Here is a 23,068-nt window from a genome sequence, read left to right on the forward strand (position 1 = left end):
GGTGGCTCAGTGATTAGCACTGCAACCTCACAGCTGCAGGGACCCAGTTTCGATTCCAGCCCTGGGTGACTGTCTGCGTGGGTTTCCTCCCACAATCCGAAGGTGTGCAGGTCAGGTGGATTGGCCATGCTAAATTGCCCATAGCGTTAGGTGCATTAGTCAGAGGGAAGTGGGTCTGAGTGGTTACTGTTCGGAGAGTCGGTGTGGACTGGCTGGACCAAATAGACTGTTTCCACACTATAGGGAATCTATTCTAATCAATTGATCGCTTGCTGTAGTTTTTTGACAAACTTCCTCATTATACACAACTCCACGAATTTTCATGCTACTGCAAACTTACTCATCATATCATTTATATATACTTCAAACAACAGAGGGTCCAGCACTGATTGTTGCAGAATAACACTTGTCACCCTTTGTCTTTTATGACCAAGCTAATTTTGTATCTTATTTACTAACTCACTGTGGGTCTCATTTAACTTAATTTTCTGGACCAGACAACCATGAAGGACCTTGTCAAGTTTTTAATACAGTGCATGTAGACAACATCCACTGCCCTACACTCAATCATCACACTCAGGCAACTGTCTGTGTGGAGTTTGCACATTCTCTCTGTGTCGATGTGGGTTTCCTCCAGGTGCTCTGGTTTCCTCCCACAATCCAAAGATGTGCAGATCAGGTGAATTGGCCAAGCTAAATCGCCCGTAGTGTTAGGTGAAGGGGTAAAGGTAGGGGTCTGGGTGGGTTGCGTTTCGGTGGGTCGGTGTGGACTTGTTGGGCCGAAAGGCCCGTTTCCACACTGTAAGTAATCTAATCTAATCCCTTGCTCAAAAACTCAAAATTGAGAGACAAGGTCCCCACTCCAACCGCCCGAACAAAACCATGCAGACTATTGGTAACTAGTGCATTCTTTTCCAAATACAACTAAAGCCTATCCCTCAGAACCTTCTTCAGAAATTTCCCCACCACTGATATAAGGCTCACCAGCCTAAAATTCCCTGTATTATCCCTGCTACATAGCTTACACAAAAGGAACAATACAGTGTATTCTCCAGTGTATTCTAGAACCTCACCTGATGCTAAAGAGGATACCAAGATCTCTCTCAAAATATCAGCAAACTATTCCCTTGCCTCCTTCAGTATGCCAGAATAGATCCCATCAGGCTCTGGGGAATTTTCAACTTTAAAGTTTTTCAAAACACCCAACACCACCTTCTTCTTAATACTGACATGGACTAGAATATCAACATGCCTCTCCTTAGTCTTACTATCATCCATATCCTTCACCTTGCGGAATACCATAAGATCATAAGACATAGGAGTGGAAGTAAGGCCATTCAACCCATTAATTCTACTCTGCCATTAAATCATGGCTGATGGGCATTTCAACGCCACCTATCCACACTCTCCTTGTAGCCCTTAATTCCTTGCGAGATTAAGAATTTATCAATCTCTGCCTTGAAGACATTTAACATCCTGATCTCGACTGTGCTCCATGGCATGAATTCCATACGCTTACCACTCTCTGGCTGAAGAAATGTCTCATTTTCATTTTAAATTGACCCCCTCTACTTCTAAGGCTGTGCCCGTGTGTCCTAGCCTCCCCGCCTGATGGAAACAAATTCCCAGCATCCACCCTTTCTAAGCCATACATTATCTTACAAGTTTCTATTAGATCTTCCCTCGGCCTTCTAAACTCTAATGAATACAATCCCAGGATCCTCAGCGGTTAGGTCTAGCATTCCAGGGATCATCCAGATAAATCTCCTCTGGACACGGCCATGTGCCTGTATGTCTTTCCTGAGGTGTGGGGCCCAAAACTGGACACAGTATTCTAAATGGGGCCTAACCAGAGCTTTATAAAGTCTCAGTAGCATATCACTGTTTTTACATTCCAACCCTCTTGAGATAAATGACAACATTACATTCACTTTCTAAACCACAGACTCAACCTGCAAGTTAACCTTTAGAGAATCCTAGACTAGCAGTCTCAGATCTCTTTGTACTTTGATTTTATGAATTTTCTCACCATTTAGAAAATAGCCCATGCCTGTATTCTTTTTTCCAAAGTGCAAGACCTCGCATTTGGAGTCATAGAGGTGTATAGCATGGAAACAGATCCTTCGGTCCAACCTGTCCATGCTGACCAGATATCCCTACCAAATCTAGTCCCACCTGCCAGCACCCAGCCCATATCTCTCCAAACCCTTCCTATTCATATACTCCTCCGAATGCCTTTTAAAATGTTGCAATTGTACAAGCCTCCACCACTTCCTCTGGCAGCTCATTATTTGCTCACATTGAATTGTATTCGTCATTTCTTAGACCACTCTCCTAAACTGTCTAAATCTTTCTGCAGCCTCCACACCTCCTCAGTACTACCTGTCTGTCCGCCTAACTTGTATCATCGGTGAACTTCGCCAGAATGCTCCCAGTCCCTTCATCCAGATCATTAATATTTAAAGTGAACAGCTGCTGCCCCAACACTGAACCATGTGGAACACCACTTGCCACTAGCTGCCTACTGTCAGACAGCCAATCCTCAATCCATGCCAGCAGCTCAACTCAAACACCATGGGCCCTCACCTTACTCAACAGCCTCCCGTAGGCACCTTATCAAAGGCCTTTTGGAAGTCTAGGTAGATAAGATCCACTGGGTTTCCCTAGTTTAACCTACTTGTTACCTCTTCAAAGAATTCTAAGTTTTGTCAGGCATGACCTTCCCTTACTAAATCCATGCTGACTTGTTCTAATCAAACCTTGCACTTCCAAGAACTTTGAAATCTCATCCTTAACGATGGATTCGAGAATTTTACCGACAACCAAGGTTATGCTAATCAGCCTTTAATTTTCCATCTTTGTCTTAATCCTTTCTTGAACAAAGGGGTTCCAACAGCGATTTTCCAATTGCTGGGACTTTCCCTGACTCCAGTGATTTTTTAAGTATCATAATCAACACCCCCACTATTTTCTCAGCCAACTCCCTCAGAAGTCTAAGATGGACCCTATCCGGGCCAAGAGATTTATAAATTTTTACCCCTTTTAGCTTTTCTAGCACATTCTCTTTTGTAATGGTTACCATACTCAACTCTGCCCCTTGACTCTCCTTAATTGTTAGGATATTACTCATGTCTTCCACTGTGAAGACTAACACAAAGTATTTAAAATGCTAACCTACTGCTTATCTTTCTACTTGACGCCATACTCCCTATTGCTTTCCCTTTCCCTTCCATCACAATATACTCAGTAAGGTCTTTACCCATTTCGTCTGGCACCACAAAAAAGTTCCCTGCTTTGTTCTTGCGCGTCAATTTCCCAAGTTATCCTTTTGCTCCTAATACATGTATAAAATGAATTGGGATCCTCCTCAATCCTATTTGCCAAGCACATTTCACAACCAATATTAACCCACCTCAGTCCTTCTTTAAGTTACTTCATGGTTCCTCTTCCAAACTGATTCTATGCAGCCAAAACATTGACATCTACCTGACAATGTGGAAAATTGCCCAGGTATGTCCTGTACACAAAAGGCATGTCAATCCCAACCTACCAGTTAGATCAGTTAACTCTCAATCATAACTAAAGCGATGGAAGGGTGTCATCAACAGTGCTATCAAGCAGTACCTACTCAACAATAACCTGCTCAGTAATACCCAGTTTGGGTTCCACCAGGGCCACTCAGTTCCTGACCTCATTACAGCCCTGACTCAAACATGGACAAAAGAGCTGAATTCCAGAGACGAGGTGAGAGTGACAGCCCTTGACAACAAGACTACACTCAACAAAGTGTAGCATCTAGGAGCCCTGACAAAACTGGAATCAATGGGTATTGGGGGGCAAACTCTCTGCTAGTTGGAGTCATACCTGGCACACAGGAAGATGGTTGTCGTCTTTGGAGGTCAGTCATCTTAGCTCCAGGACATCTCTGCGGGAGTTCCTCAGGGTAGTGTCCTCGGCACAACCATCTTCAATTGCTTCATCAATTGAAGCTTCCCTCCATCATAAGGTCAGAAGTGGGTATGTTCAACGATGATTGCATATTGTTCAGCACCATTTGTGACTCCTCAGATACTGAAGCAGTCCATGGTTAACTGCAACAAGAACTGGACAATATCCAGACTTGGACTGACAAGGGGCAAGTGATATTAGGGCAGCATGATGGCTCAGTGGTTTGCACTGTTGCCTCATAGTGCCAGGGATCTGAGTTCGAGTCCAGTCTTGGGCAACTGTGTGGAGTTAGCACATTCTCTCCGTGCCTGCATGGGTTTCCTCCCACAATCCAAAGATGTGCAGTTTAGGGATGTGTAGGCTCAGTGCATTAGACAGGGGCAAATAGGGTCTGGGTGGGTTAGTCTTTGGAGGGTCAGTGTGGACTTGTTGGGCTGAAGGGCTTGTTTCCACACTGTAGGGATTCTAATTCTCATTTGCAACACACAAATGCCACTGACCCTTGGCATGCAATGCTGTTACCACTACGGAGACCCCAATATCTACGTCCTGGTGCATCTGTTATTATTGACTAGAAACTCAACTGGACTCACCACATAAACACAGTGGTTACAAGAGCAGGTTAGAGGCTAGGAACACTGTGGCAAGTAATTCACCCCCTGACTCTCAAAGCTTGTGCATCATCTACAAGTCACAAGTCAGGAGTACTTGGGTCTGGCCAAGATGTGACTCAACCTGACATGGTCAGCTTAAGTTGCTTATGCACAGATCAATGAGGTAGGTTTTTTTTAATTCATTCATGCGACGTAGGCATTGCTGACTGGGCCAACATTTGTTGCCAGTCCCTAATTTCCCAGAGGACAGCTGGAAGTTAACCACATTACTGTCAGCTGGCCAAACCAGGTAAGGACAGCAGATTTTCTTCCCTGAGTGAACCAGATGGGTTTTTCTGACTATCAACAATGGTTTTATGGTCATTATTCTATTCTTAATTCCAGGTAAATTTTAGCGAATTCAAATTCTCTCATCTGAAGGTTTCTTGTGGTGTAATGCTAGTGCCCTTATCTCTGAGCTTGGAGACCTGGGTTCAAGTCTTATATGCTCCAGAGGTGTGTAATAACATCTCTGAAAGTGGCAGATGGAGTTTAATCTAAATAATTGTGAGAAATTGCATTTTGGTAAAACAATTAAGTGCAGTACTTACACAGTTAATGGTAGGGTCCTGGCTAGTCTTATTGAACAGAGACACCTAGGGGTGTAGGTAAACAGTTCTTTAAAAGTTGCATCAAAAGCTAGAGAGGGTGGTTAAGAGGTTTAACATGCTTTCCTTCATTGCTCAGACCACTGAGTATTGGAATTGGAACATCATGTTGAGGTTGTATAGGACATTGATGAGGCCATTTTTGGAGTACTCTGTACAGTTCTGGTAACACTATAATAGGAAAGATTTTCCACAATTTTGCTTGGACTGGAGGGTTTGAGTTATAAAGATTGACTGGGACTTATTTCACTGGAGCATTGGAGGTTAAGGGTGACCTTATACAGGTTTACAAAATCATGAGGGGCATTGATAAGGTGAATAGCAAAGGTCTTTTCTCTAGGGTGGGGAGTTCAAAACTAGGGGGTATATTTTTAAGGTGAGAGGAGAAAGATTTAAAATGAACCTGAGGACCAACTTTTTCCACACAGATGATGGTTTGTACGTGAAATAAACTGCCGGAGGAAGTGGTAGATGCAGGTAAAGTTACAACATTTAAGAGACATTTAGACAGGTACATGAACAGGAAAGGTTTCAAGCAATATGGGCCAAACGTAGGCAAGTGGGACTAGTTTAGTTTGAGGAACTTGGTCGGCATGGACGAGTTGAACCAAAAAGGGTCTGTTTCCATGCTGTATGATGCTATCACAAGTTGATTAGAGAATGTTAAACATTTTACCATCTGCCATGGCAGGATTTGAACCCAGGACATTACCTGCGTCTCTTAACTCAGTTTAATGATAGCACCACTGGATCATTACCCCCCATGATAGCTTCTCAAGACTAGAGATAACTAATGAAATGTGCCATTGTACTGCTGTGCACAGATGAGAACAATGCAAAAATGCTATTTATCAATTTAAGTCACACCATGTGTCAAAACATTGTATAACCAACCATAGAGTCATATGTTAGATTAGAAGCCCTTTGACCTTCGAGTCTGTACTGTACTGTCTAAAACACACTACTACCTACATACAGAAGCAGAGTGATGTTCAGGACAGGGTTCTGAGAAAGGGTCACTTGAGCCAAAACGTTAACTTTGCTTTCTTTCCACAGACGCTGCCAGATCTGCTGAGCTTTTCCAACAATTTGTTTTTGTTTCTAATTTACAGCATCTGCAGTTCTTTTGGCTTTTACACTATGACCTATATTAATCGCACATTCCTGCACAAGGTCTGTAGTCTTGAATGTTATGACATTTCAAGTATTCACCAATATCATATCAAAAATAGTCAAAAGACTTTGCTAACTTTTGGAATCTCACCCACATTACTATGAGGAATTATACCGGCCTCCAGTAACATCAGTGTTGTTGAGCTGATAACACTTCCACCTCCACCGTAAACACAAGCATCTCAATTTATTGTCCAACATGACATTTCAGTGTAGCACTGAAGTTGCTGTTCTTTGAATTAATGTTAAAACTCAAGCAACGATTGTCCAACTACTGCAAAGAGATCACGACTGCAGCAAAGCGATGACAAAGGAAACATTTTAGCTGGATGGGATTACCACATTATCAGACTTGGAAGAAAAAACATGATCTGATTGAACAGTAAAGGTTTCTGATTTTACTAGTAAACTCACTGAGCTTTCCATTTGATTACCAAGAATATTCATTAGCTCTCGCAAAGTCCCTGGGGCAAAAAATCTATTCAATCTTGCTGGGGGAGGGGGGAGAAAAACCTTGTCTTACCACTGACATTGAAAGACATCTAATTAATCAGAAGATCCATCCAAGCGCTTAGAGAGATAACTTGTATCGATTGGGCTGATTGGGTTTTCATAGTTGCATTTGCATGTTCAGAAATCAAGGAAACTTCACTGGCTATCACACATGCTCAAATGCCAGAGATATTTTTAAACTGACCTGTTCAGAGATGTTATGACATAACTCTGGAGAAGGTAGATCTGGCCCGGAGGTGGGGATACTACTTCTGCACCATAAGAAAATGTCACCATTTGCCATTATGGGATTCAAATACAATTCCATAGATCATCAGCCTGGGTCTTACTGGGTTACTAGGCCAATATGTCACTACCTCCACTAAAGCTTTGTCATAACACAGGAAACCCAGAAACTGCAAAAGCAAATTGAGAGAACAGTTGTCTAAATATTTGAGTCATGGATTAAATTAAGAAATCACTCAAAGTTCTTGTTAGGTTTAGCCCAGGTAAAATGTCAAATTCAATATTCTTAAAAATCATTGTACAAAATGGGCTTAATTCAGTGAATTAATTCCTTTTCAGTGAAGCATTAATCATATTGGTTTCTAATCATGATAGGTTGATAATGCTTAAATGTACCAAAGTTTAAATTGAATTCTTTCATTCAATTCAATGTTAAACAAACTTTAATACTGACTCCTTCTTTAAAATATCTTTCGTTCTGGTTTAAGGCTGGTGTTTGCACCTGACCACTGTTCAAATTGGTTCAGATGTGGATTCCTGCTTTAAGTCAATCCTCAAACAGGTGTTCATACTGATTGCTCCATTAAATCATTGCACTAATTGGAAACTTCAACCAGAATGCCAAAAAGCAGCTCAGAAATAACTTCTGCTCAAGCAGCTGCTTTTGGTGAACATTTATCTTGCCTAAATTATTTGGAAAGTGAGAAACACAGATTATCATTCAATTTCATGAATATTTCTTTATCCAAGATATCTGGCATTCGCATTCTATTATTAACCTCTATAAACCAGTTTTCCGCATCATTTGTGAATAATTTTCTCAAAATAGGAAGATCTATCTACAAGTAGGAAGCAGTATATTATAATATCTCTGAACAGTGTAGTGATTGCAATGAGATCCGCCAGGTGGACCTTGGAATATGTGGTTCCTGATTGTATGAGTTTAACAGTCTCAATCAAGGAGCCCTGGCTGACAGATAAAACAGGTGCAACAAGCATCCTGACACTCAGAGCTAGCTCTGAGGGATCAGTGTCAAGGACTTCCAATGTGTAAATAAAAGGCGATGGTACACTGGCCTCTGTGGAGTTATTTGAAGTAGGCTGATTGGGAAGATCTCTCCAAAAATTTATGATTTTATAAAATCCCTGTATTGGATGTGCCTCAAGAAGGCCTTGAATACAATGTATGTTTACAAGAATGACACCCAAACTTCAGGGGTAAAGATACGAGGAGAAATTATACAAATTAGTCCTGCCTTCTCTAGAATTTAGAAGGTTAAGCAGTGATTTATCAAAATCTTCAAGATATTAAAGGAAACAATAGAATTCTAGAGGTTCTAGAATTGGGGGTATAGTCTGAGAATTAGGGCCAGACTGTTTGGGAGAGATGTCAGGAACTATTTGTATACATAAAGGGTGGTAGATGTTTGGAACTCTCTTTTCACAAAAGGCAGTCAATGCTGGGTCAGTTGCTAATTTTAAACTGAGGATAGATTATTTTTGTGCAGGAAAGGCATTAAGGGACATGGCTAAAGGCAGCTTTATGCAGTTAGACCATATATCAGCCAGGATCTCATTAGATAGCAGAATAGGCTCAAGGGGCCTGTTTCTCTGGATGTTCTCTATCCTATTTGTGGTTAAACTGACTGACTCTCTGGGCCATTTCAGAGGACAATGAAGAGCCGATAACATTACTGCTATTAGATTCCCTACAGTCTGGAAACAGGCCATTTAGCCCGACAAGTCCACACCGACCCTCTGAAGCCTAGCCCATCCAACGCATTTCCCTACATTTACCCCTGACTAATGAACCTAATACTATGGGCAATTTAGCATGGCCAATTCACCTAACCTACACATTTTTGGACTGTGGGAGGAAACCCATGCAGGACACGGGAGAATGTGCGATCTCCACACAGACAGTCGCCCAAGGCAGGAATTGAACCCAGGTCCCTGGTATTATGAGGCAGCAATGCTAACCACTGAATCACTGTGCCACCCGCACTATGGGTCGAGAGTCAAGTGACGTAAAGAAGGGAGATTTTCTTCCCGGAATGTCATTACTTAATCAGATGGGTCTTAATGACAGTCAACAATGTTACGTGGTCAGGATTAGGCTCATTTTTAATTCAAATTTTTGTTGAATTTAAATTTCATCATCTACCATGGTGGGAGTCAAACCCACATTTCCAGAACATATTAGCTAGGTTCTCTGGTTTATTAGTCCAGTGACATTATTATCAAACCACAATCTCCCCTGTAAATTAAAACATCACATCAAGTAACATTATTCAACTGAGTCAAAGGATGTGGGCTTCCTGTTCAAGAAGATAGCTCATTGCCACAATTAGTGACGGTCATGAAATGCTGGTCCAACCCACAATGTCCATGTCTTATGAATAAATTAAAATAATCATCATCCAAAATCAAGAATAAGGCTCCACTGGAGAGCGATAGTGTCACTACTTCTGGATAGGAGGTCCAGGTTCAAGACCCACATGTTCCACAGGTACACTGTAACATCTCGGAGCAGGTTTGTTGGGAAAATATCTCCAACATCAAGAATTCCATGCATCATGCAAACTACACACTCCAACCATAGATGCAGTATTCCAAATCTTACTTGTTGCAGTCCACATGTAACAAGAGATGGGAAGCACTGATCGAGAGTGCTATCTGATGCCATAGTCCATCAGCAAGTCGATACGGGAACACCTCAGTACGGGGTTTACCATTGAAACGGTAGTGATATCGTATTTCATCCCTTTGGCCACTGCTCTCCAGTTCAAAGTACCTGCATTCAATACAGCAGATTATAAGATTCAGTGATTATTAAAATAGAATGCATATTATATCAAGATTCGCACATAACAGTAGTTCTGTGTTTAGCAAAACACTGACATTTTGGGCTATTTATTCTGTTGACAAATTGCGGAATAGTTTGATTTTGTAAATTTCATATTCAATTCTTAATTTCAACCAGAGAATGTATTGATAGCTCTAGGTCTATTTGCTTTAAGGAATTTCAGGCTGGAAGTCAAGCAATCTTTCCTTTGTTCCACAAATGAAACCATTTCACCAAGAGTTAATCTTTCAGTCCTATTGACTGGTCTAAACATCCAGCATACAGTTGAGTGACAAGAAATTCTTTGTAAAAGGGCACGTAAAACATATTCCCCCAAACCTACCTCTCACACAACAGAAGGTATGCCTACAATCTACCCCAGAAATCTTTGTTTTCTTCCTGAAAGGGAAACAGCTTGGATTTTCATAAGTGAAAAGGTGCCTAATAATAACTGAAACAAGTTCAACATATTTCAGCCACAGACTACAATTAAAGTCTGTTCAAAAGGGTTAAGAACATGAACAACAACAGAGAGTCCACTCTTAAGTTAAAGTGTGGACTGTTATAGGTCACACTTCGTAAGGAATTTTTTTTTATCTGTTCCATCTTCAGTGTGGCATTGTATCTTTTATGATAGTCACTTAACAATATAAGTTAATGTCACCAAATTCAGGCGAAGTGATAGTCATTAAATTGTACTGCTCTCGGAGAAGCCTCAGTTAAATAAAAACAGTGATGTGAAAAGTACTTCAATGAAAGGTGTGCAAAGTGCTCCAAGTGATCTTGGAATAGTGCCACACAATAATAATGTGGGGCAATGTCTTATGGTTCACTCGGAGTCCAAATTACTGATGCCATGAACATTCCTACTTAATGAATGTTCAAAACAGCAGTATTGTGATATATTTCAACATTACTGTTCAATATCTCAACTATTTAGGACAAAAACCTCCAATATAAAAGATTAACTGATGCATGTCAAATTGGACTGTAGTGACTTTCCCAGCTGACCACTGAAACACAAAACAATCTTGTCCTGCTTGCTGAATAAAATCTATCACATTTTCTTGCAACCCTAATGTTCTCTTGAATATTTAACACAAATTAATTTTCTTCCTTTCAAGGACATGGTATTTTTCAATGTCTTAAAGAACAGCTTCATTTACAGCAGACAGTAGGTTAGGAATACGATCACATTCTGCTTTCGAAAGCAGAGACTAAAATTTCACAATCCCACAGGTGTTATGATGCAGAAGTAGACCATTTGGCCCATTTTGTCTGCACTGGAATTTGAATTAGAGTCATAGAGACATACCGCATGGAAACAGACCCTACAGTCCAACCCATCCATGCCGACCAGATATCCCAACCCAATCTAGTCCCACCTTCCAGCACCCGGCCCATATCCCTCCAAACCCTTCCTATTCATATACCCATCCAAATGTCTCTTAAATGTTACAGTTGTACCAGCCTCCACCACTTCCTCTGGCAGCTCATTCCATACACATACCACCCTCTGCATGAAAACGTTGCCCCGTAGGTCTCTTTTATATCTTTCCCCTCTCACCCTAAACCTAAGCCCTCTAGTTCTGGACTCCCCCACACCAGGGAAAAGACTTTGTCTATTTATCCTATCCATGCCCCTCATAGTTTTGGAAACCTCAATAAGGTCACCCCTCAGCCTCCGACGCTCCAGGGAAAACAGCCCCAGCCTGTTCAGCCTTTCCCTATAGCTCAAATCCTCCAATCCTGGCAACATCCTAGTAAATCTTTTCTGAACCCTTTCAAGTTTCACAATACCTTTCCAAAAGGAAGGAGACCAAAATTGCATGCAATATTTCAACAGTGGCCTAACCAATGTCCTGCAGCATGACCTCCCAACTCCTGTACTCAATACTCTGACCAATAAAGGAAAGCACACAAAACACCTTCTTCACTATCCTATCTACCTGTGATTCCACTTTCAAGGAGCTATGAAGCTGCACTCCAAGGTCTCTTTGTTCAGCAACACTCCGTAGGACCTTGCCATTAAGTGTATAAGTCCTATTAAGATTTGCTTTCCCAAAATGCAGCACATCTGAATTAAACTCCACCTGCCACTTCTCAGCCCATTGGCCCATCTGGTCCAGATCCTGTTGTAATCTGAGGTAAACCTCTTCGCAGTCCGCTATACCTCCAATTTTGGTGTCATCTGTAAACTTACTAACAGTACCTCTTATGCTCGCATCCAAATCATTTATGTAAATGAAGACTGATCCATGGACTAAAATAGTGGACAAGCATTCAATCATGCATGTTAGAAATCTACGTTAACAATGCCAATACTTGCAATAGTCCTCAAAATATTTCATGCAGTGCATTTGTTTAAAAAAAGCAATTGTACCTTGTACAATAGTCACTTAGCAATGTGAATTATCGTCACCAGGCAAAGTGATAATCATTAAGTTGTCCTGCCCTTGGAGAAGCCTCAGTGAAATAAAAACAGTGATGTGAAAAGTATTTCAATGAAAGGTATGTCAAAGTGCTCCAGTGATCTTGGAAGAGTGCCACACAGTAGCAAAGTGGGGCAATGTCTTACGGTTCATTCAGGGAGTCTGAACGTACTAATGCATGCTTTTTGCAAAATAATGAAAACAAAATACAGTGGGTGCAATAAATCTGAAATAAACACAGCAAATGCTGGAGAAACTTAACAGGTCTGGCAGCATTTCTGGACAGACAGAGACAGAGACAGAGTTAATGTTTTGACTCTAGCATGACTCTTCTGCAAAACCTGAAAGTTGTTGGAAAATAGTTTTGTTTTATACTGATACCAAAAAATGCTAGAAATCACAGTGATTCAGGAAGCATCCGAGAGAGAGAGAGAACAGAGTAAGCTAATGTTTTTGTGAAGGCTCTGATGTGATTGCCAACATTTTTTGTTTTCAGAAATAAAAAAAAACCTATCTTCCAACACCTTTCGGGTTTTGCAGAAGAGTCGTACCCTCTTGCTCCTCCTCATCCTCTGTCAAATGTATTAACTTAAAACTAGGAGCAAATTACTGCAAATGAGGAAGAGCAAGAGGGCAAATTGTGTCCAGTTCAGTGCAAAAGACAGAGGGATTGTTAATGGTGTGGAAAGACTAAAAAGGGAGAAGTACAAAGAGTGTAAATTAAGGTGTGAAAGGGATAGAATTGGACCTTGCTATTCAGTGCAAAGTCTATGCAGCACTCTGCTGTACTCTGATCTGACAAACAATGATGGTAAAAGGTTAGATTCTCTGACTAACACTGTGGGCAATTTAGCATGGTCAGTTCACCTGACCTGCATATCTTTGGTTTGTGGGAGGAAACCAGAGCACCCGGAGGAAACCCACGCAGACACGATGAGAATTTCCAAACTCCACACAGACAGTCGCCTGAGGCGGGAACTATACCCAGGTCTCTGGCGCTGTGAGGCAGCAGTGCTAGCCACCGTGCCGCCCACTCAGGGGATCCAGGATGATGATGGGATGAGCTGAGAATAGTTCACAGGTTGGAGCAACATTGAGGGCTGATGGGCCTGTTCTACGCTATATTGTTCTATATTCTAATCTTTCTCTGACCGGTCCTTCTATTTGTCTCACATTTTGAGTTCCACAAAAAGTTAAATACTTCGCCAACTTTTTTGCCTTGCAAATGGACTTCCCAAACAATTGGCACCCCTTTATCCTGGAGTGTAACTTGTCAAGATTATTTGAAGTTTGTCAATCTTGCATTTTCCCTTTTGAGTGCAAGACAACAATCGTTAGCAACAGGACTCTTTTCAGGAGTAGAAAATGAGCACTGCAGATGCAGGGTGGTGCTGGAAAAACATAGCAGGTCAGGCAGCATCTGAGAAGCAGGAGAATTGACATTCTGGGCATCGTGCATTCCTGATGAAGGGCTTATGCCCAAAACATTGATTCTCCTGTTCTTCAGATGCTGCCTGACCTGCTGTGCTTTTCCAGCACCACAATCTCTTTTTGGTAATGTGCAACCTCTATTTCCTTTAGTCATTCATGGGATGTGTGAGTCGGTGGCTGGGCCAGCATTTTTTGCCCAGAGGGCAGGTAAGAGTCAACACATTGCAAAGGTCTGGATTCACATGTAGGCCAGACCAGGTAAGGATACCAGATTTCCTTCCCTAAAATAAATTAGTGAACCAGATGGGTTTTCACAATAATTGACGATGACTAATGATCTCCATTAGACTGGGTTTTTCTTTAATGCCAGATTCTTACTGAATTAAATTCCAAGATTTGTTATGGTGGGATTTGAACCTATGTCCCTGAAAGATTGCTGGTTAACCTTTTCTTCAGCTTTCATACTCATTATGGACTTTTATTTTACTTTTTGACTCATCCAACCTTGTTGTAACCCCATTTCTACTGAATTGTTGAGCAAATTTGCTATTGTGTGTTTTACAAAGAGTCTGGTTGGTTCTGGGGCTGAAATGGGTACGTTTTGAGAGAGGTGCTGAACAGGTCAAGATCACGTGACTAAACAAATCAAATGTGGCTAAAAAAAATGAAGCTCAAGCAGAGAAGACCCTAAACACATTGCCATTAATAAGAAAAAGAATACTATTAATTTTTTATATGAAGCATACTGAATACAATTTTAAATCAACAACTAGACAGTAATCTCCATAATGAAAAAGAGGAAAGTAAGGCAAAAGATAATAGGAATTTTGAGCTGCAAATCAAATACATATTTGCTGGGTCATAGTGATCAGATTGTCACTGTAGATCAGAAGTATTATATTTATGATGTAGACTGTACAATATTACACGCACTTAGATGCAAAACCTTGCATAATTTATACAGGTCTTGCATATAGTTCTCTTGCTGATGAATTCCAGAAAAATAAAGTGAACATGGAGACTTGTGGTGTTGCTAAAGATAGTCCTCTCAATGAGCACAATGACCAGGCAGAGACATTAGTTATATTTACCTATTTTGACTTCTTTTCCACAAAGGCTACTTTAAAAATGGCATTAAAAGAGACAGACCAAGCATTTTAAATATTTACCACATCTCTAGCTACCAATGATCTGTAAATCAACTGCAAAAGGAATATCTAATATTACATCCAGCACAAATTTGATTGGACATCCAGTGTAACACCTTATCGTTCTCAGGTTTAGTGTCACACCCTTAATGATTCAACTGTCATTATTGATTAAACAATGGAAAATCCTAACAATGTTTAAACATGGATAAGTTAGGTAAGTTAGCCAGAGATGCATAAAAACATTTTAGAATCACCAGTGAAAAGTTCTTTTCATTAATTCATGGGATATGGACAACACTGGCTGGGACAGGATTTATTACATATCCGTAGCTGCCCTTGAGAAGATGGTATGACATGTTGTATGATGATCCTCTTGACTAACTCACTGTGTAGCACTGTGCATTTATTATACCACACTTCCGTTCATTCATTCATAAAACTGCATTTTTGAAATACATTTTACTCTTAAGATAAATTACATTAAACATCCCTTCCTAGGCTACCAACCAATGATTGTTTCTTTACATCTTTCAATTCTTATTGGCCCAATGTTCCAAGCAGTGTTTAGACCCGTTTCTGTATCAAAGGCTACCTCTAAACAAGTGTTAATATTGTAACCTACTCATAACAATGCCACCTCCGCAATCCTGTCTCCATAACTCACTCAAAATGTTATAATATTAATTATCCCTTAGAAACTGTCTTTCAGGACCTCAAAAGGTTACAAGACATCAAACGGATTCCTCCACCAGCATATCCTTACAGTCCGCTGCTTTTTATCTCTTTGAAAATTTCCTTATCCACTACCTAGTTCTAACTTTTATTTGGGACTACTATCTTGTACTAACATATGGATTTATACATTTTAAATCCATATTAAATAGGGTCACTACCCCTTTAAGAAACTTACTGTCAAAACAGTGCTTCCATAAAACCGCATGAATGAATGCACAAGAATGGTCAAATACAGAAAATAGTAAATGAAATTTCATGACTCAGCTGCGGGAGTTCAGTTTAATATCCTCTATACTTTTACTTAGTGCATGTATAATTTCTCACTTATTTAGATCATATAGATCTCGCAGTTTTTTTACTAACATTACTAACTTTAAAGACAAAAGGACTAACACCTCTTAATTATGCAAGCTCAGATTGACATTCTAATCCATCAGGAATAACAGCCAGCATTTAGCAAGTGCTTCAATTACCTCCTGCTTCCCCTGGACAGATGTCATGCAAACTTGTGTACAATAGATACATCTATGTGACACCATCATGCTAAAATTTTAACGTATGCAAAAACAGTGTATAAAACAAAAATAGGCAACTGACTGTGTGGAGTTTGCACATTCTCTCCGTGTCTGCGTGGGTTTCCTCCGGGTGCTCCAGTTTCCTCCCACAGTCCAAAGATGTGCGGGTCAGGTGAATTGGCCATGCTAAATTGCCCATAGTGTTAGGTAAGGGGTAAATGTAGGGTTGCACTTCGGCGGGTCAGTGTGGACTTGTTGGGCTGAAGGGCCTGTTTCCACGCTGTAAGTAATCTAATCTAATCTAATCTTGTAAGTAATCTAATCTAAGAGAGGCTACTGTAAAAATGTAGTTTGGATTCCATCACCACCTTGAACTGTGCCATTGCAGCTGTTCAATAACATTTCTATTTTTGCCACCCACCAATCTTGGTCGTTATTGAACATGATCTCACAGTGGTGATGAGCTGCCTTCTTGAACCACTGCAGTCCATTTGCTGGAGATACACTCAGTGCCCTTAGGGAGGGAATTCCAGGATTTTAACCCAGCAACAGGAAAGAAAGAAGTGATATTTTTCCAAATCAGGATGGCCGGTGGCTTGGAGGAGAATGTTATAGGTGGTGATGCTCCCATGTATCCACAGTTCTTGTCCTTCTAGATGGGTTCCTAGGTTTGAAAGGTGTTGTCTGAGGAGCCTTGATGAATTTCTGCAGTGTACTGAGTTGATATTACACATTGCTGCTACTGAGCATCAGTGGTGGAGAAATAAATGTTCTAAAGAAGATTCACATTAGACTCAGTGTTAACTCTACCTCTCTACACTTGCAATATGGGGAATGGTTGAGGACTCTGGCTCTGTACTCAATGGAGTTTGAAAGGATAAGGGGGATTCTCATTGAAACTGATAGAATTCTGATAGGGCTGGATTAAGTGGACGTGGAGAAGATGTTTCCACTGGACCAGAGAGCATAGCCTCAGTGAACAGAAAACATCTTGGTACTGAGATGAGGAGAAATTTGTGAATTGTTTAATTGGTACAGTGGATGATTTGGTGGTGAGAGTCAAAATAAAGAGCAATGGGCAGAGCAATCTGTGGAATTGGCATTTATAATGTTATAAGATTTTATAGCAACAATTCTGAAAATCTTTCAATTCAGGGGTTTTCTTCATTACATCTTAAAGATATTCACCATTCAGTGGACACTAGCCTATCAGGTTTCTGTGACTGAAGAAATGGGTTGATTTGCTCCAAGTGATGAGCAAAGATATTCCTTCTGTACCCTAGTCACAAGCAGAGTTAACCAAGAATGTCTCGATTCTTGATGTAAGTCTTGTTCCTTTCATTAGATCAATTACTTCTTTCCAGTTCCTGACAAATTGTTATCTGACATTTATACATCTGATTAAGAATAAAGGTTTCAGTGCTCCTCATTTATTTCTGCTTCCTCAGCTGGAAGAACTGACAAAATTCACAGAAGGCAATGTCAAGGTTGACACGAAGGCATAATCCTTCCACTATCTGAAACTGTACATCGGTTAATCATAATTAGAAGACAATTTATTGATGTAATTAAATATCTTGCAAATGGCACACAGCCAATAGAGCAGAAAGTTCAGCATGCTGATGAGCTGAAATCTCAAATCCAATAAAAATGAAAATTTTACAAAAAGCACCAATGAATTACTTGACAATATGGTGCACCAACTTTGGGACATCCTACCCAATGCAGGATTCCTAGCCTCTGACCTGCTCTTGTCGTCATTGTACTTATATGGCTGGTCAAGTTCGGTTTTTAAATCATTGTAACTCCCAGGATATTGATATTGGGGGGATTCACTGACGGTAAAGCCTTCAGTGATGAATGGTTTTGTTCCATTATGGCAGATACTTGTCACTCAAGCCTGTTTATAGGATCAACATTAGCTTTCCGAACCAGCTTCACTCACACTTTACCCCAGCTTCATACTTTCGCGTTCATAAACACTTCTAGTTGTTAGGCATCATACTGTTCAGTCCTTTTCCAATCAGCTTTTGCACTCATTTCATTTCCTAACCATTGTATCCCTCACACTTTCATCATATTCTATTTTTGGATTCGTAGTCTTCCTTACTTGCCTAGCTGCTCTACTTTCAAACTCAAGCTCTGAATTACCTGCGGACAATGCAATTATATTTTTCGTGAACTTTTACGCAATCACGAGGGCATTTGCTATTCTTGGAGAAGGTAACTCACTTTTACTTTAGATGCCATAAATCACCGACTGTGATGCATTTGGAATTTAATCTGATACATTAAGTACTTTAAAATAAAGATGAAACTTCCCCTTTATTATATTGATGCAACTTAAAGCATTTTTGAGTCTGCCTCCAGGGAAAAAAATTCATTTTGCTTGTGTTAAAAAATGATGGTAGTTTATTTTAAATCACTCATGGGATTTAGGCATCACTGGCTGGGCCAGCATTCATTGCTCATCCCTAGTTGCTTTTGAGAAGGTGGTGGTGAGCTGCCTTCTGGAAGTGTTGCAATCCATTTGGGGTACAAAGACACACAATGCCATGAGGCTGGTAATAGCAGGATTTTGACCCACTGACACTAAAGAAATAGTGACATACTTCCAAGTTAGAATGAGGAGCGAGTTGAAGGGGAACTTAAAGGGTGCTGCCCTTGTTTTTCGAAATGGGATTGGTATTTAATTTGGAAGGTGCTGTCTAAGGAGCCTTGGTGAATACCTGCAGTGCATCTTGTAGATGATGCTACTACTGGGTATTAGTGATGGCGTGACTGAATGTTTGTAGAGGTGGCGCCAATTAAGTGGGTTGTTTTTCATGGATGGTGGCAAGTTTCTTCAGTATTGGAGTTGCACTCTCGCAGTTATACCTTTTCAAAGTGGTTCAATTTACAAAACAGCAAGGCTGGAAAATGCAGTTATGAAGTACCCGAACCAGAACTCTGCAGAAAACAGAAGTAAATTTGCAAAGTCCGGTGAGTATTCACACCCTTTATTGTTAGAATGACACATCCATTTATTCATTTGAGCTCATCTGAGCCATTGAGATTCCATGATGGAGTGGGCAGCATCCAGTTTTATTAGCAGACCTGCATCTCTGAATGAATATATACATAACTGGCAAGCCTCTTGTGATGAAACTGTCAGAGATAAAGTTTCATATAAAGTCATTCGCAATTAAGGTGGGAAAGAGAGCATGCCCTCACAGGGGAAAACTCACTCATACACCGATACCCCTCCCAAACCAGGGTATTTACAAAGGAGCGTTAAACTTAATGACAAAAGCGGTTGTGATGAATTTTCATTTTTTCTGGTTCATCATGAGGAGGAATCTATGTTTAGTACAATTAATTCTGCATATAAATTATATAAAGGTGAGATTTTGTCATCTCATATTGATTTGTTGAGAGATAAAGTAACTTCAACAATTTGTAATGAGGCTTTGAAAAATTTACTGAAAGACCAGAGAAAGTGAATTGGAAAGGTATCAGAGCACAGGACAACCCATTGTTCTTAGCACGAACCACATGTTTAATGCAGCAAGATGGTGGAATGTGAAAGCTCAGCCCTCAAGATAACACATGGAAAATACTTATAGGGCTGACGAGCACCAAAGATTTGAGAATATCAACACAAACTAGAAATGTAGAACACAGTTATGATCAATCACTCTTCAGTCGGGTCAACTGAAACAAGCTCTCAAACAAAACAAAACAAAACATTCTTTGCTCTGTCCCACTTAGAAGTCTTAAAAGTGCCATCCTACTGTACCACTGTGAATTTATGTATGAACGCTGGCTGTCCTTATTGAATATCTCAAACTCTACATGAATTTCAATTGACAAATGTTCCAGGACCTGAGGCAAGGAATTACTACTCACCAAGCGCTTGCTATTGGTGTTGTTTTATTACTGTCAAGGCAAGGATGACTTCTCCAAAACAAGAACACCAGCCTCTCAGGTGGGTGAACCCTCACTTCTCCCCCTCCTGCTCCTTGGCAAGCCAGACTAAAGCCTAAGCTTGAGGCTTAAGACTGTATGGTCAATCAGAGATCGTTCCCTCTTTGTTCCACATAAATATTATTTGAAAAAATTATTTTCTCCCTTTGTTTGTTTCTGTTAGTCAGAGTACAGCCTGTACTCAGCTGGCCTATGATTGCAAAACCAGGCAGTTATGAGAGGCAACACTTGCTGAGCAATCCTGAAATGCTAACTGCTACACGAACAACTAATACACTCCAGAGATAGAGAGAGTGACCTCACTAGAGGCAGGAGTGATAGAGAGAGGGTTTGACAGGGTCCACAGATTTGAACAAATAGTCCAAATTGTACAAATATAGCCGGGAGGGCACCTTGTGATGCGGACAGAGGAACATGCAAGGGGATATAGACAGATGAGGGAGTGGGCTAAATCTTGTCAGATTGAAGTTTAATGTAGGAAAGTGAGGTCATGCACTTTGGTAGGAGAAATCAAAACACAGATTTTAATGTAAATGGAGAGTGACTCCAAAAAAGAACAAAAAAAGATATAGATGATCTTGTGCTTGAAACACAAAGGTTAACATGGAGGCTCAGCAATCATTAAGAAGGCAAGTGAAATTTTGATCTTTATTCCTATGGGGTTGGATTTTGAAAATATGGAATTCTCATTCCAACTGGTTAGGATATTGGTGAGGCCAAACGCAAAGTATTGTGTAGTGTTAGCCCTGTATTTAAGAACGTATGTATTGGTTTTGGGTGCAGTTCAAAAGAGATTCAGGTTGGTTCCTGAGGAAGTGGTTGCCTTCCCAAGAGCCAGTCAAACAGTTGAGGCCTTTATTCGTTAGAGTTGAGATGAATCAGGGGTGAACTTACTGAAACAAAACCGGTTCCGAGACAGTCTGACAGGTTAGATGTTGCAGAGATGTTTCCAGTCATGGCAGGATTGAGAGCTAGGAGATGCCATTCTGCTATAATGCGTGTTTCCTTCACATGAATTTACTGCAACGCCGTTGACAAATTGGGGGCGTTGTTTCTAAAGTGTGAACTTTTAAAATGTGTGTTGGCTGTAACGTGATTACATCACCAACACTTTAAACGTTGTTTTTATAAGCATGATTTTTTTTAATAGCATGGAGCTGCACACGAACACAACTGTCACGTTATAGAAGGACTGCACGTAGTTATAGAAGGAGGCACCTGAGTTTAAAACTTAGATGCGAAGGAATTTCTTCTTTCAGAGGGCAGTGAGTGTCTAGAATTCTCTATCCCAGGACTGTGGAAGCTAAATCATTAAAGACATTTTTCCATCAAATAACTGGAGATGCAGGATAGAAATCTTCAAATTCAATCTAATAATCATGAAGAAAGTGGTGTTTGATATTTTTTACCAAACAAAATCCACTGTGTCCTGATGCAATCTGCAAGAGTTGTCCAACGTGGGAAGTTAAATTATTCAACAGAGTGAAACGTGACTGGTGAGAATAAACAGTTCAGTTGTCCGCAGGTTGAATGTTAATGTTTTTCCGAATTGGTATGGAGTTTGATCTTTGGAATATCAAGGAGTTGACAATGCTGACCCAACACGAAAGGGGAGCTAAGGCCCTGGACAGATCAATCATGATTTTATTGAATGGCAGGGCAGACTTGATGGGCTGAATGGCCTATTTTTAGGTTCTTTTGTACAGTCAAGCTACCTCTATGTGTCATAGAACTGGTGTAATTGTAAATCCCTCTTCTCCATAATACACAATAGCAGCAGAATGTTTGTTTTCTTTGCTGCTTAGTATTATGTGGACAAATATTCAGGGCTGACTGCCCAACCAGTGAGGAGAAAGATTTCCAAGGGACCTAAGGGACAACTTCTTTGTGCAGAGGGTGGTGTATGCATGGAATGAGCTGCCAGAGGAAGTGGTGGAGGCTGGTACAACCACAGCATTTAAAAGGCATCTGGATGGGTATATGAATAGGAAGGGTTTAGAGGGATATGTGCCAAGTGCGGGCAAATGGGACTGGATTAATTTATAATGTATGGTCTTCATAGACAAGTTGGACTGAAGTATCTGTTTGCATGCTGTACATCTCTGACTATTTCATGCAGCATCAGGATACAGAGATATCAATGTTTCAGGTGTAACCCTTCTTCAGGAGCAGGGGTAGTGTAGGGGGGGGGTGCAGATAAAGGGAGAGTTCAGGTCAGGGTAGTGAAGACAGGAAGAGCGCATGACCTGGTTGATCAATGGGAGGAATGAATCTGATTGGTGGTTAGAAGGAAGGATCGCTCAGAGGAATGGAAGGGGCTGGGAAGGGACTCAGGTGATGGGAAGGAAGGTAATTTGAAATTGGAGAAATCAGTATGGAGTCCTCCTGGCTGTAGGCTGCTCATGCAGAAGATGAGGTGTTGTTCCTCCAATTTGTGATCTGATTTGTTATGGAAATGGAGGAGGCTGAGGATAGTTGACAAAGGCAGGGTGGTGGCGATCTGGAGAACAGATGTCTACGTTGCAGAGGACAAATGCCAACTCTCCAGCACCACATCCTACCTCCCCTTTAACCATGACCTTATCATGGCCCATCAGGCCAAAATCACTTGCACTGTCCATGCCCTCACTGCCTGGTTATCTCCCCTCCACTGCCTCCAATCTCAGTCCCCCAACCCCACACTGCCCAGTTCTACCTGCTCTCTAAGATCCACAAGCCCAACTATCCCGGTCAACCCATCATCTCGGCATGTCCCTGACTGACCGAATTTATCTGTCTGGTCCAGACACTTCTCACTTACATCTGTGACACTAACCATGCCCTCCACCTCTTCAGTAACATTCAGTTCTCTGGCCCCCAGTACTTTCTCTTCA

At 40.8% G+C, this 23,068-nt stretch overlaps 1 protein-coding gene across 3 annotated transcripts in view; it reads right to left on the minus strand.

Moving 5' to 3' along the window:
* The window catches only part of LOC132824275 (protein kinase C-binding protein NELL1-like), a 994,503-nt gene that overhangs the window by 955,719 nt on the left and 15,716 nt on the right, over window positions 1-23,068 (minus strand). For all 3 annotated transcript variants that reach the window (XM_060838612.1, XM_060838613.1, XM_060838611.1), the window contains exon 4: window positions 9,744-9,914. In XM_060838612.1, the coding sequence (XP_060694595.1) occupies window positions 9,744-9,914 (171 nt within the window). The remainder of the gene's footprint in view (window positions 1-9,743; window positions 9,915-23,068) is intronic.

Source organism: Hemiscyllium ocellatum, chromosome 18 (assembly GCF_020745735.1).
Source record: "Hemiscyllium ocellatum isolate sHemOce1 chromosome 18, sHemOce1.pat.X.cur, whole genome shotgun sequence".
Taxonomy (NCBI): domain Eukaryota; kingdom Metazoa; phylum Chordata; class Chondrichthyes; order Orectolobiformes; family Hemiscylliidae; genus Hemiscyllium; species Hemiscyllium ocellatum.